This window comes from Podarcis filfolensis, assembly GCF_964270895.1.
Source record: "Podarcis filfolensis genome assembly, chromosome: 18".
Classification (NCBI taxonomy): domain Eukaryota; kingdom Metazoa; phylum Chordata; class Lepidosauria; order Squamata; family Lacertidae; genus Podarcis; species Podarcis filfolensis.
In genome coordinates, this window is record NC_139622.1 from 12,960,025 (window position 1) to 12,974,651 (window position 14,627).

A 14,627-nucleotide genomic window follows, 5' to 3' on the forward strand; every position below is an offset into this window, starting at 1 on the left:
CCATGTGCTCTCCGTGGCCCAGAAACTGCAACTAATCCAAAATGTGGCAGCTAGACTGGGGACTGGGAGCGGCCGCCAAGACCATATAACCCCGGTCCTGAAAGACCTACACTGGCTCCCTGTATGTTTCCCAGCACAATTCAAAGGGTTGGTGCTGACCTTGAAAGCCCTAAACGGCCCAGTAGACCTGAAGGAGCATCTCCACCCCGGACACCCGGGTCCACCTCTGGGTTTCCCTCCAAGAAGTGAGGTTGCAAGGAACCAGACAGAGGGCCTTGTCCTGTCTTCACATGCAAGGGAAACCCCTCACTCTCGGCTCCCCTCTCCTGGTTCAGCCGGCCAGTCAAAGGCGGAAAGATGTGCGCCAGGGTTTTTGAAGCCTGGAGGCCCTTCCCCTCTGGCTGCCGCAGCTGCTAAATTCAACTGAGCCGCTTATCCTACCGGGAATTCTTCCAACAGGGCTAAAAGCAGAGCCATAATTCCTTCCCCTTGTTATAAGAATTTAAGGTCTCTGATATATAAATTTGGTGTTCATAAATTTACAAGGCAAACACCTACAGAACTATATAAACGCCATGTCTGAAACAGTACAGAAGGACAGTCCTGAATCCATTTTGACTCTCCCCAACTGACCAAATGTTTCTCTGCAAGAAGGGAGGGAAGGAAAAAACCTCCCCATTGTCTCTTTGCTCACAAATCCTGCCTTCAGGGCACATTTAAGACAAGAATAAGAAACATTTGAGGTCAATTTGGGAGAGACAAAAAAATGGCTTCAGGACTTTTTTTCCTGTACTGTTTCAGACATGCGGCTTATATATTTGTGTATGTGTTTGCCTGGTACATTTACAGTGGTACCTCGGGTTACAAACACTTCAGGTCACAGACTCTGCTAACCCAGCAGTACTTCAGGTTAAGAACTTTACCTCAAGATGAGAACAGAAATTGCGCGCCAGTGGCAGCGGGAGACTCCATTAGCTAAAGTACCTCAGGTTAAGAACGGTTTCAGGTTAAGAACGAATTAAGTTCGTAACCCGAGGTACCACTGTATTTTATATCTCAGACCTTACAATTCTCATAACATTGTAAGAGTAATCAGGCCAGGAATTAACTGGGAGGCTGAGGCGGAAACAGGCGGAATAGAAGGGGGAAAGAGAGCGTCTCCTTGGGTCTCCTTCCAGTCAGGAGGGGAGAGATTCTTCTAGAAAGAGAAGCCTCCCAAACCGGTGACCTCTTGGCTCTGTGACTTGGAAGTCCCTCAGGAGTAACTGACATTTCTGCACCACCTTGTTCAGAGCCAAAGTATTAAGTGCGAAACAACGGAAAAAACCTTGACGTGAAATAACATTGTAAGCTGAAGTCTCCCAAGTTTGATCCCCCCGTGTCATAGACTTCCTTGTTCAAGAAAACCGTTCTTGTTCATTTGAACAAATCCTGCCTGAGACTCCTAATTGTTAAGTTTTACCTCACGCAAGTCCCTGCAAGACAATCTGAGGTAGTTTGAGGGAATTGGTGGAAGTGGGCGCTCTGTTTTGAATATTAATTGGTGGCAGCGCCATGATACGAAGTGAGAACCCACACAGAAACGTAGCCAGAGACACAGAACAACCAGCTTAATAAAGTACTAGAGTTATTTCATTAAAAGGAGGAAAATTTCCTGTCAGGAAATGACCATCAAGCGCCAAGCCAAAGAGACTTGGGATGACCCAGTGCAGAGCTGCTGCATCTGAGGAAAATCCTCAGACTGAATGAGAGATGAGGAGACTAAGATTGGAAGTGGCCAAAGTTGAAGCAGAGAAAATTATAAACAAACAAATAAATAAAACAAACAAACATAAATCATAACCTTATTAAAAATTACACTTATTAACATTGTTAAGTGACTTCCTCGCTTCCCCTTGGTTGAATTTGAATGCATATCCTTTTAACGGTTTTCCAAATCATAGTTCTTACAAAATTTAACTTGAACATTAACATCCTTGAATCTTTTCATTTTGAAATTTGACCGAAGTGAAAACCCACACAGAAACGTAGCCAGAGAAACAGAACAACCGGTTTAATAAAGTACTAGAGTTATTGGATTAAAAAGAGGAAAATTTTCTGTCAGAAAATGACCAGCAAGCGCCAAGCCAAAGTGATGCTGCGACTCCGGTGATGCTCAAGGGCTACTTGAGAATCATAACTAATGTTATGAGAATTAGAAGGTCTAAGGTGTAAAATAAATGTTCATAAACGTACCAGGCAGACACAGACATAAGTATATAAACCACGTGCCTGAAACAGTAAGGAAGACAGTCCTGAAGCCATTTTGACTCTTTCAGGGACCTCAACTATTCCTCTGGAGTTTGGATGGAAAGGGGAAAAGCTTCCCCCTTGTCTCCCTGCTCACAAATCCTGCCCGAAGGGCACCTTTGGGGATGAAGAGGGGAGCCTGAGACCTGGCTCAGGAATTAAGTATTGATCCTCACAAAAGGAGGGCCAGGCTCTCCAGGTAAATCTATTAACAGCCAGGTAAACCCATCAACAGGTAACCTGGCAGGCAGGTTTCTGTTGTAGATGCCCCTTCTGTGGATTGTGGGGTGGCAATTTAAAAAGTCTATACCAGGCACCTCCAAAGTCCATTTCAGGGGCCCAATCCGGCCCGCCGGTCGATTAAATGCGGCCCCCGTTGCCACATTTATGTCCTGGGGTAAAATCCCCCCAAAAGCTCAGCATTGTAAAAAAAAAAAGCTCAACAACTTCAATCCTAGAAAAAAGCACAACAGCATAACAGCATTGGGGTTAAATCCTAAAGAAAGCTCAACAACTTTGGGGTACAATTGTAAAAAGAGCTCAGCAACTTCAATCCTAAAACAAGCTTTGGCTGGCCCTGACGCATGTTCACTTCGTCAAATCTGGCCCTCTTTGGGAAAAGTTTGGGCACCCCTGGGCTACAGGGTGGGCAATTTCAGGAGTCTATATAAGAGCTTGCACCCCATTGTTCTGGGTCCCTCCTCCCTCCTGCGTGTGGGGAGTGAGGACCCTCTTGCAAGAATTAATAAAGATCTTATTAATTATAATAAAGATATAGGGGCTCTTGGATACCCCATAAGGGAAGCAGGGCAGATTTTATTTACAAGACCCTCTTGCAGAGAAGAGGGCAGAGCACTGAAGGCGCTTTGGGATTTGAGCAAGATTGGAAGGGGGGGTCCAGAACTTCAGATGGACTTATTAACCTACAGTCCCCGGATTTACAAATCAGTCCCCTGACAAAATCCATCTATTTAGTAGGAAGTTGAAAAGTGTCCCCAGAATCATTGAAAAAAATCTGGTAACCTCATATTAACCACAACCTCACCCCAAATATTGGCCGTCACCCTCCTGGCTGGGCACTCACCAACCTGCACCCACAGACACATAATAATCATAATCATAATCATAATCATAATCATAATCATAATCATAATCATAATAATATTAATAATAATACTTTATTTATACCCCGCCCACCTGGCTGGGTTTCCCCAGCCACTCTGGGTGGCTTCCAACAAAGCACTAAAATACAATCACCTATTAAACATTAAAAGCTTCCCTAAACAGGGATCCCCCGCGCATTATTTTTCCGTACCTCCATACTCAGAAAGGACACCGTCGTCCGGCTTCGACGCATGGTGGCAAAACCTTGGAGTGGGCTGCTACCTCTTCCTGTCCCTGCAAAGAGGGGGAAAGAAAATGAGAAAAATCTATCTTCAGGGTCGATCCAGAAAGCTCACAACTTAAGTTTTTAATCGGAGCTGGGTTAAAAGCACTGACCGCCGAAATTTGTTTTCTATCATAATGTCTGTATTGACTATTTGTCTAGAATGAAAATTTCCTGATTGTGGCCAAGTTGTTCTGACGCTCGAGATCATTTAGGCGCTGGCAAATTAGACTGTTTGCTTTTCTAAAACCCAAAGTGAGTGATAAACCACAAGAGTGAAGTTTTTGATGGGCAATTTTAGACCAGGCGCTCTTGTGACCTTGCAGCACTTGGGATATTAGACCGGGGGGATTTGAGTTTAGGCAAAGCCCAGAGTTAAATGTGCTATGCCAGATCCATAATTCTACCAGGGAAGATTAACCTCTAGGCATAATGATGCATTTGGTACCCAGGGCGAGACAGAGAAAATTTGCCTTAAGAACTTTAATAATAATAATAATAATAATAATAATAATAATAATAATAATGCCCATCTGGATATAAATTTGATTGGACAGCTTCCATAGATCCAAGGTGAGCCTGTCAAAATCTGAGCCCCATATAATAACTGTGCTAGAGGTTTAGCTTGGAACACTTCCAGGACTGATGGTATATAATGTTTGCCACCTTTTTTTTTTTTAACTGATGACAAATGAACCTTTGATTATCATTATCACCAGCATAGCCTTCAATGAATACAGAGGAAAGCATTAATATGTACAGAGGGATAAGATGCCCCCAAACTGCTTGCTGGGTGTCCCCACCCTGAACTTTTTAGGCTGGTTACAGAGCTTGTTTGCCACCTTTTGTGTGCTTTCAATATCTGGTGCCCAGAGGCGAAAACACCCCCTCTCTCTTAACAGATTTGGGCATTTCTTGGACTTACAGTTTGGAGGCCTCTCTCGCTCCTTTTGCTTCTCGAACCCGGACCCCTCACCTTGCGGGAAACTTCGATACAAAGGCTCTCCCTCCTTCGCTCGGTGGAGAGGATTGAAAAGGAAGCAAAATAATCCAAGCAGAAGCTCGGTGCCTTTTTCTGAAACGGGGAGGAGCACCCATGGCATGCAGGCACCTTGGAGCACCCTTCCCCACCCCCTGCCCCCACCCCACTCCTCCCCAGGGAGTCCTGGCAAGCGTCCCAGCCTGGCAGGAGAAGCGGCGGAAGGACATGACTGGTTCAACTGGAAGAACCGAAATGGGGAGGGCTCCGGGGTTTGTGTGACTGCCATCTTCATCGTCAACATCACACTATGATAGGATTGTAGATTTGGGTGGGACCTCCAAGGGACATCTAGTCCAACCCCTCTTTCTGCCCCACGTGAGGCTGTGACCCACAACCCAGAAATCAAGAGCCTCGTGCTCTACCCACTGAGCCATCCAGCCACTGCTCTTGGCCCCCCTCAGCCTTTCCCAGCAAAAATGGAGCCCATTGCCCGAGGTCTCTGGCCTCACCCCCCTCCCTGCCAATTGCATTTCAAGACACATTCTTAAAAAATAAAAGAAATAAATGATTAATTTGGCGCGTTGGGAAATTAACCAGGAGCCTTGTGACTCCGGTTACAAATTTGCCAAGTCTTGGCGGGCAGAGGGGGCAGCCTTCCCTGGGTTTAACACCCCACGAGGGATCCAACATGTTATTTCTTATTCCTTCTGAATTCTCAGAGGCCAGGTTTTCCGCCGCGGCACTCTGCGCATGCTCCTAGGCGATGGAGGGGCTCCACCGGTTGTTTTAGTACTGTAAGCCACCCTGTGACCCTCAAGTGAAGGGTGAGGCACTGATTTAATAAGCAATAATAATGCTAATAATTGCAGCTAGCAGCCATCAATAGCCCTCCCTGAATTTGCCCAAAGCCATCCCTTCCTCCTGCAGCCGGGAGTTCCGCAGTTTGTGTTATTTTTGTTTTGATTTTCTTTATTCGGTATTTTATGTGAATTACCCCGAGACCTTTGGGTATTGGGCAGTACTGAAATGAAAGAAAGAAAGAAAGAAAGAAAGAAAGGCTTTCCTTTTGTCTGCTAGCCCTCTGGGCAGATTCTCTGTTGATGGGCAACCCTCTCCAGTTTTGAAAGCAGCCTCCCTGCTGCCAAAACCAGCTGGCCCAAACCAGTCTCCTCTTCGCAGGAACACCCAAAACACTCCCTTTGGCCTGGTACCATTTATCTTGTCCAGGTTTATTTATTTTTTGTTCCCCGGGGTTTAGAAGGTGCCAGGAAACTCAGATTTCTGCCTCTGCAAGGCTGGTGGAAAGATACTGTCAGCCACAGGCTGGGGAAACCCAAACAGATGGGCGGGATAAAAATAATAAATTCATTGTTATTATTGTTATTAGTGCTTTTTTTCTTAAAAACATGTTTAGGGGTGCTCTCATTTTGACTCAAGAAAATCACCATTTTATAGTTCAAATCGGGGAAAATAAATACAGTAAATGGACAAAAGTACAAAGATTTGCAAAATGTTTAGGGCTATGCGTGCGTACCCCTGCGTCCCCCCCCGAAAGAAGCACTGATTATTATTATTATTATTATTATTATTATTATTATTATTATTATTCTGCCAGCTGAGCTCCTCCTGCCAAGGAGACCTGCAGGCCGAGCAATTAGGGTGACTAATTAACTCTCAGGCCTTGTTACTTATTAGCCCAACTCTGTGGAGTTGTGCAGAGGAGGGTGAGTAGGGCTGGATTTATACTCTTTAAAAAATCACAGGAAAACATGGATCAAGCTCTAGCTTAGGGCCCCACTCTCTTGGGGCCCCCAAAAAATTTAAAGGGAAAAAACCTGGATGTACATTTCCAGAATATAAGATAGAAAACCAATAAAACAAAACCTACATCCAGTGCTTTATGTTGTGTCGGCTCCTCTGCTGTATGTCATGGAGCCTGCCTGCTCCCTAAAATATCCCTGGTTTGCTCCTTTCTATATATAGGGTGCCTACATTCTGCATGTGCAAATGGCTTGAGATGCCTATTAGGTCCATAAACGACCCTATAGCATATATTCAACCCAAAAAACAGCAACAATCTGCTGTTGACAAAGGAGAGCTGGACATAGAAAGGGCCCCATTACCTTCAGGAGCTGAGGGCCTCATCAAACCTAAATCCGGCCCTGACTGTGTCCAGTGCTGGGCACCGCAATTTAAGAAGGATATCGCGCAGATTTATACTCATTTGAAAAGTTACAGGAAAACACAGATTATGGCTCTACCGCGCCATCTGGTGTCAAATGTCTACAACACAGTCATAACGATATAATTGACTGAATGTAGCCAAGTCCCAAGATTATCCAGAGTCTGGAAGCCGAGCCTGATGAGGAACCGTTGAAGGAGCTGGGCATGTTTAGCCTGGGAAAGAGGAGAGGTAGGAGAGTCATCTTCAAATCTCTCAAGGGCTGTCGCATGGAAGAGGGAACAGGCTTGTTTTCTCCTGCTTCCGGAGGGCAGGACTTGAACTCATGGCTTCAAACTGTATGAGAGGAGATTCCGACTCAACACCATGGGATGGAAGGTGGCGGACTCTCCTTCCTTGAGGGTTTTGAAGCAGAGGTCGGATGGCCATCTGTCAGGGATGCTTGAGCTGAGATTCCTGCATTGCAGGGGGTCAGACTGAATGACCGCTGGGGTGTCCCTTCTACGATTCTATGGCTATATGATTCTGTGCTCTGAACACATACAGATTAACCGGCATCCAAAAAAGTCACGGGGACGAATTTGGAAACTTTTATTGTTATTATTATTGCACACGCTAAGTGACAGCAGGATGTGGCCCTTCTTTGGGCAGGCCCTCGGGGGGAGTGGGGTGGAAGGGGAGCCAGGCTACTTGGGAGGAAAATGGGCAAACGGAGAACCTTCTGTGACTTTGCCCTGCAGGGAAGAAAGAGAGAAAACAGAGAGGGGAATTAAAGCTGCAATGAGATTCTGTTGAGATGCCAAAGGTTTTCAACCTTTCCAGCCCAGGAGGGAAGCGTAGTTTTAACCGCGGCTCCAGAACTGGGGGGGGACCTTCCCTCCCCACACAGCCACTCCCCCAAATCTCAGGCGTCTACCCACCATGGGGACCTCATCCAGCTTCTGGAAGGCCGGCTCCCTCCCCTTGTAACATTTCACCAGGACCACGACAGCGCCAATGAGCAGGATGATCACGAAGATGCAGAGGATGGCCACCAGGCCGGGCTTCTGGGAAATGGGCGCGTCCTCGCCGGGTTCAGCTGTTGGGGAGACACACACGGCTTTGAAGCTCAAGAGCGTTTGCCCTGGAAACAAGCTTTTCGCAGCCCAAGGGCCACATTCCCTTCAGATGGGCCACGTCGTGGGCTGGGCCAGAGGCAAAAGCAGGCGAGTCAACACTTATTTTAAAAATTACCCTCGTATAGTACATTAGTTTCTGCATGCACACAAACACACACCTGTCAGGAGCGAGTCAGGAGCAAATTGCACTGTTAGCTGTTCATGAGCTCAGTTGCTGGAGCATCTTAATCTCACGTTGAGCCCTACGTTGGGCAAAAGATTCCTGCATTGCAGCGGGTTGGACTGGATGACCCCCGGGATCCCTCCAATTCAGAAAGCATCAGTAAGAAAATCCAACAGGAGAGGGGAATTGTGAGGCAACAGTGCCACCTGATGGTCATCGGTGTTGAAGCAATATTCTTCAACACAACCTCGTTGGACTGGTCATGTTGTGCGGATGCCCAATTATCGTCTTCCAAAGGAACTACTCTATCCCGAACTTAAATATGGAATGAGTAATGTTGGTGGTCAGCAAAAGAGGCTCAAAGACTGCCTCTAGGCAAAAATTTTAAAATGTAGTATAAACACTGACAACTGGGAAAGACTGGCCTGCGAGTGCTCCTGTTGGAGAGCAGCCTTCCCCAAAGGTGTCCTGGGCTTTGAAGACACTCAAACTCAGGACGCAAGGGAGAAGTGTGCTAAGAGGAAGGCACGCTTGGCAAATCCTCACCGGGATCAACTCCCGCCTGGAAACCCCAGTGTGGAAGGACATGTGGATCCAGAATTGGCCTCCAGTGTCACTTACAGACTCACTGTTAAAACCGTGTTTATGGAAGACAATCTTTCTCGGCTACAAGGGATCACCAAGGAAGACCTGCAATCAGTTCATGTCCCCCGCCTTGCTTCCTGCTCCTTTTCCTGTGCTCTTCCCAGCCATACAGAGCAGGCAGGAATTCAGTCGGTGCAGCCCTGTCATCGCTTCACCTCTGTGCTGGAAGGAAAGTTGTACCTTGTCGAATTTCTGCACCCATCACATAATCTACAGCAACTGGTGGCTCAAATTCACTCAGGTCCTCCTTGTGGGGCTTCTTTTGGGGGGTCATTGTGAGGAGTCACTGGACTAGATGGGACCCCCTTGGGCCTGATCCAGCTGCAGTCAGACTCCTTGCATCTTCTCACCCTGTGTCTGTTCCAGGTTTTATTTTGTATTCAGAGTAGGAGTTTTGTTTTTTCTCCAAATACAATGTGCGACTCTAAACACACACACCTTTTTTTAGGTGCCTTTAATACTCTGCTTGGAAGGCAGGATAAAAAGTGACCACCAAGACCACATAACAATGGTCCTGAAAGACCTACATTGGCTCCCAGGACGTTTCCCAGCACAATTCAAAGTGTTGGTGCTGACCTTGAAAGCCCTCAATGGCCCAGTAGACCTGAAGGAGCGTCTCCACCCCGGACACCGGGGTCCCTCTCCCGAGGTTCCCTCATTGCAAGAAGCCAAGTTACAGGGAACCAGGCAGGGGGCCTTCTCGGTGGTGGCGCCCGCCCTGTGGAACACCCTCCCATCAGATGTCAAGGAAATAAACAACTGTGTGACTTTTAGAAGACTTCGGGGAAGTTTCTAATGTTTGAAGTTTTATTATGCTTTTAATAATCTGTTGGGAGCCACCCAAAGTGGCTGGGGAAACCCAGCCAGGTGGGTGGGGTATAACTATATTATTATTATTATTATTATTATTATTATTATTATTATTATTATTAGTGCAAGCCATCATGAACTCTCCTCATTCAAAAACCCCTTCTGCGGAAGATACAGGAGCTGTCTACAGGAAGATCCTAACAGAATCAGAGAACTGCGGAAGGGACCCCGAGGGTCATCCAGTCCAACCCCTTGCAATCCGATCCCCTACAAAACATGATTATTAGCCTCCAATCCAGACAGGCAAAATATTGCTGCTCGAGACAGCACAGGACGCTGCCCGGATCCAGAGGGCATCCTCACCTGCCTCTCACCTGAGGTGGAGTTGTGGCTGGTGGATCCGGCCTCTCGGCTGGTGAGCAGTGGCTCCCTGGAGCTGGCCAGGGGGGTTGGGAGTAGGGTGGCGGTTGTCACGTTGTCCCCCTCCCTGGTGGTGCTGTTGGTGGGCCTGGGAGGAGGCGAGGAGCCCAGGTGAGTCGTGTGGTTGGCAGAGGCAGTCTCTTCTGTGGGTGCTTCTGATGCCGTGGGGCTGCTCTCGCTGTGGGGTGCAGTGCTTTCCTCCGCCCCAGAACTGGGTGTCCTTGGTTGTTTGGAGACGGTCGGGGGGCTTGTGGCTGAAGATCTGTCGGTGGCCTGTGTGGTGGTGGAGACAACTGCAATGGGAGAGGAGGGGAAGTCAGAAAGGAGCAAACCTCCACAGCTCAAGGAATCATCATCATCATCACTTTTAATTTGTATACCGTCTTTCTATCTTACTATACCCAAGGCAGTTTGCAAGCTGAAGAAACAAAGAATGGACGTCTTATAACCATCAAATGCAATACAAAAATGTGATAATAAAACCTAACTTTAAAATAAGCAACTTGCATCAAATAGAGTAACATTCAGCAGTCATTGGAATAGTATAGAATAATAACATCAGCATATAAAAATTAAACAGAAATCCACGCTTCACAATTACAATGAATAATTTCTAAACTACAATCAATAAAACCACGGCAAGCCACAGTGCATAAAATAATATGATACAAATTGAGAAGCAGAGACTGGAGGGTGAATCGTCGAAGTGTACCGTTGGGAGCCCAAAGGGTCATCCAGCAGAGCCCCCTGAAGTGCTAAAGGTGGCCCGATGGAACCTCCATGGCCCAAGCTAGTCTACCTCTGGTTTTCTGAAGGCTCAGCGGTAGAGCATCTCACCTAGAAGACAAAAGGTCCCATTGTTCAATCCCCAGGGGGATCTCCGGGTAGGCTGGGGGGAGACTCCTGCCTGGGACTCCTGGGCCTCTGTCAGTCTGTGCAGACAGTATGGGACTAGGTGGACCAATGGCCAGACAGCTTTCCTACGCTGTTCAAGGCAGAGCAGCTGGCCTTGAATGCAAAAGGTCTGAGGTACATTCCCTTAAGCCTTTTTCATTCAGAATCATGAGGACTAGAATCTTGCTTTATTTTTCAAAGAAGAGATACAGCTGGACACTCCAACCCAGCCTAAATCTGGCCCTGGGTAGAGTGCCTCCCAAACTGGGGGTTCTCTTATGTTAGAGAGGCAGGCAGCGTGGCAGTGATACGCCTTGAGTACAGTAAGACAGAAAGACAGGGAAATGAAAATACTCTTCCTGGCACAGTGCCCGTGTGGCTCTGACGCCCACGAAGGTGGAACGGGTGCAAATATTGGCCGAGGCTCTCGAGGGCCGCCTGCTACAACTGACTTCGCCTTTCCCTACCAGCCAAGCGGAGGGCTGTTCCTCCACCTGCGCGGCACAAATAATCGACACACCTGGCAGAATCAGATTGTGGCGCTGCCCCACCTTCGTGGGCACAGTCTGTTTGGTTACTTCCCCACATCCTGCTTCTCTGCCAGAGGGACGGGGCAAAGATGGGTGGCAAGGCCGGGAGTTGTGTTTCAGACCGCAACAGGGCTGGGCAGCTGTTCTCCGTTGTGGGTCCCCAAATGTCACAAACCAGTTGGGCGCAGAGGAAAGGGGTGGGGGAACCAGCTGGGGAACCCCCAAGGGCAGTGCTGGATTTACGTAAATTGCCGCTGTTTGTTTGTGTTGAATATATGCTAGATGGTCATTGATGGACCTCAGAGGTATCTCAAGCCCTTTGCGCACGTTGCCCTGCAACCAGTCCATGCAGAATGTCAGCACCTTATATATAGAAAGGAGCAAAGCAGGGATATTTGAGAGAGCAGGCAGGGCCCATGACTTACATCCGTGGAGCCTGCACAACACAAAACACGGTTGCTGGATGTAGGTTTTATTTGTTTCTTATCTTATATTTCGGAAATGGACATCCAGTTTTGTTCCCCTTTAAAAAGCGTTGGGGCCCCCAAGAGAGTGGGGCCCTAAGCTAGGGCTTGTTGAGCTTAGACGTGAATCTGGCACTGCCCATGCTGCTGCTGCTGCTGCTGCCCCAGGTCCCAGTCCTTCTGCAGCCCCCCACCAGCCCCCTACCTTGATCTGAGACCACCAGAAGCAGAAGGACCCACACGGCCATGGCAGCCGAACGCGGTTCTCCTGGAGGGTGAAGGCAGGGACAGCAGCTGCTTGAAGGAGTCTCCTCCCGCCTGCGAACAGGACCCAGGCACCTGTCTTGCCACCTCTCCAAGGAGGCGGGCACCTGGGCAGTGGCCAAATCCCCGCTTGTGATGCTTGGCACCTGGAAAGAAGGAAGGAGCGTGGCCTGACAGCTCCCCCTTCTGGACAGGTGAGGGAAAGCAAGCTCAGAACTCACTGCCCCCCCCCCGGGCCTCACCCAGAATAAAAATTAGCTCACAGCCATGCTGAATTTTTAAATATAATGTATTGGCCCGAATATAAGCCACGTCCGAATATAAGCCGCACCTTTAAAATTCAAGGGGAGGGGGAGGAAAAAGGCAATACTTGAATATTTGTGTGTGTGTGTGTGTGTGTCATTGAATCTTCCTGCCCCTCTTGCTCTCCTGCCCCACCCTTGGAGAACTGCTACAATACGCCAACACCTGGCTTGTGAAGAATCATCACAGAATTGTAGAATTGGAAGGGGTCCGAGGGTCATCTAGTCCAACCCCAGGAATCTTTCGCCCAAGTGGGGCTCCGACCTCAAGCAAAGTCAGAAGCTACGGACCAGCGATGTTACGGTGGAAAGGCGCCAGGTGGCGCCATCCCTACGGCAGCCATTTCCCTTCCAACGAAAACAACTTTTTAACTCCTGATTTGCTGCTTTTCTTCCCGTTGCTGCCTTTTAAAGGTGTCTGTGCTGCTTTTCGTTCGCGGGCTCACGAAGGCCGCATTAAAGCATTTTAATCTGCAGGCAGACGAGGCCTGCCACACTCCTGAAACCCTGGAGAGCATCTCTCAGCCGGTGTAGACACAGAACTGGGCAGAATGGACCAGCAGTCTGACATTGTGCCTCTGGAAATTGGACATTTAACTCAGCTGCCTTTGGCATCTGCCTGTCTTGGGAGACAATGGAGTTCGCCTCCAGAGGGGAAGTCGAACCGTGGGAGAATCACAGCGCCAGCTACGAATGCAGAGACCAGGAACTCAGTGTGTCTGCCTCCTCTTTTGTTTTTGCTGCCTTAGCAGCACTGACGTGACCTCCCCGGGGTACAGGCCTGGGCAGTGGGTCTGGGGGTCCTGGGCTGCCCAGATGGCAAGACGCCCTTCTCTGCTGCGCTGATAGGTCCATAGGAAATCAGAGCAAGACGTTTGGCACCATCTTGGGGGCAGGAGTTGCCGGAAGGAGGCCTACAAGGAACCATTTGCTCCCGAGCCTTTTCTTCTCCCAAATATATCCCACAAGGCAGAGGAGGTTTGGGGTCAGAGCCTTCCAGGCAGAGGGCCTTCTTGGTGGTGGCACCCTCTCCCATCAGATGTCAAGGAAATAAGCAACTAACCCGACCTTTAGAAGACATCTGAAGGCAGCCCTGTTTAAGTTTTTCATGTTTGAAGTTTTATTCTGTTTTTAGTGTTCTGTCGGGAGCCGCCCTGAGCGGCTGGGTATAAATAATAAAATAATAATTATTATTCCTTATCTTAGATGAGCTCCCTTCCAAGGTGGACGAGCCCCACCTGCCCCTAACTTTCCTTTCCAGCATGGGCAGAAACCTCCTTCTTGCCCGTTGAGCCCTTTCAGCCCCATCATCTCCCCTCACCTGGTTCAGCTGGCCAGTCAAAGCCATTCCTCCAGGATTGGGGCCACTGCCAGCACATCCTGGCAGCTTCATGGAGCCAGAGGTGGGACCAAAGAGTGGGGGGGACCAAAGGTGGGCAAACTGCCCCAGAAGGAGAACGTGCCCCCCAACAGAGGTGCACCCCATCCGCTCAGTGGCATAGAGCCCGTGCTTTGCCTGCGGATGTCCCAGCTGCAACCCCCTGGCATCTCCAGGTACCCCGAACCCCCAAAGTGTTGTGAGAATTATAAGGTCTAAGCTATAAATGTTCTTATAACAAAAGCGACAGCGGATCTAGATGCCCGAAATGGAACCAGCTCGCTAGAATCCCCCTTGCCGTGTCCCTCGGTTTTTGTTGATTTAGCTCTTCACTTCTGAAGAGTCTGCCCTGGTATTTGTATTTATTTATGTAAGAGGCTCTTGGGCTTTTTCCTAGAAAAAGGGGAAAAAATTGCTCCCAAGTAGGGAGCAATGCTAAGAGGCTAGTGTATTGTTTAAACAGGGTGGTCAGGTCTTTGGCCCTTAATGAATTTACAGCTGGGGAACTGACAAACTTGCTTGCCTTCCGCCTTTTTCTAATTCTTCTTCTGATTTCAAGGAGTTTTATACATGCCCTTTCCCCATTATTCAGTGTGTGTGTGTGTTTACAAAAATATATATACAATGGTACCTCGGTTTTCAAATGTAATCCGTTCCGGAAGACTGTTTGAGTTCTGAAATGTTCGAAAACTGAAAACTCAATACAGAAGCCATGTGGCTTGTTCGACTTCCGACAAGAGTTCGAAAACCGAAGCATTTACTTCCAGGTTTACAGCGTTCGAAAACTGATATGCTTGTC

General features: G+C 48.2%; 2 protein-coding genes across 3 annotated transcripts in view; both read right to left on the reverse strand.

Annotated features, from left to right (window-relative positions):
- The window catches only part of LOC310753308 (3',5'-cyclic-AMP phosphodiesterase 4C-like), a 53,386-nt gene extending 47,806 nt beyond the window's left edge, over nt 1-5,580 (reverse strand). The window contains exons 1-2 of one of the 2 annotated variants that reach the window (XM_083594453.1): nt 4,602-5,580; nt 3,605-3,687 (exon numbers count right to left, since the gene is read on the reverse strand). In XM_083594453.1, the coding sequence (XP_083450579.1) occupies nt 3,605-3,687; nt 4,602-4,959 (441 nt within the window). In that variant the 5' untranslated portion in view covers nt 4,960-5,580. Of the gene's footprint in view, nt 1-1,327; nt 1,529-3,604; nt 3,688-4,601 lie in introns of those variants that run through there. The other variant, XM_083594454.1, reaches the window with a different exon arrangement.
- A 1,838-nt stretch (nt 5,581-7,418) lies between these two features.
- On the reverse strand, nt 7,419-12,475 carry CIST1 (colon, intestine and stomach enriched 1). Its single transcript, XM_083594966.1, has 4 exons — nt 12,090-12,475; nt 9,951-10,289; nt 7,761-7,918; nt 7,419-7,574 (listed from the first exon to the last, which is right to left on the reverse strand). The coding sequence occupies exons 1-4, from the start codon at nt 12,130-12,132 to the stop codon at nt 7,527-7,529; spliced, it is 588 nt and encodes a 195-aa protein (XP_083451092.1). The 5' UTR covers nt 12,133-12,475; the 3' UTR covers nt 7,419-7,526.
- Between the last annotated feature and the right edge of the window lie 2,152 nt (nt 12,476-14,627).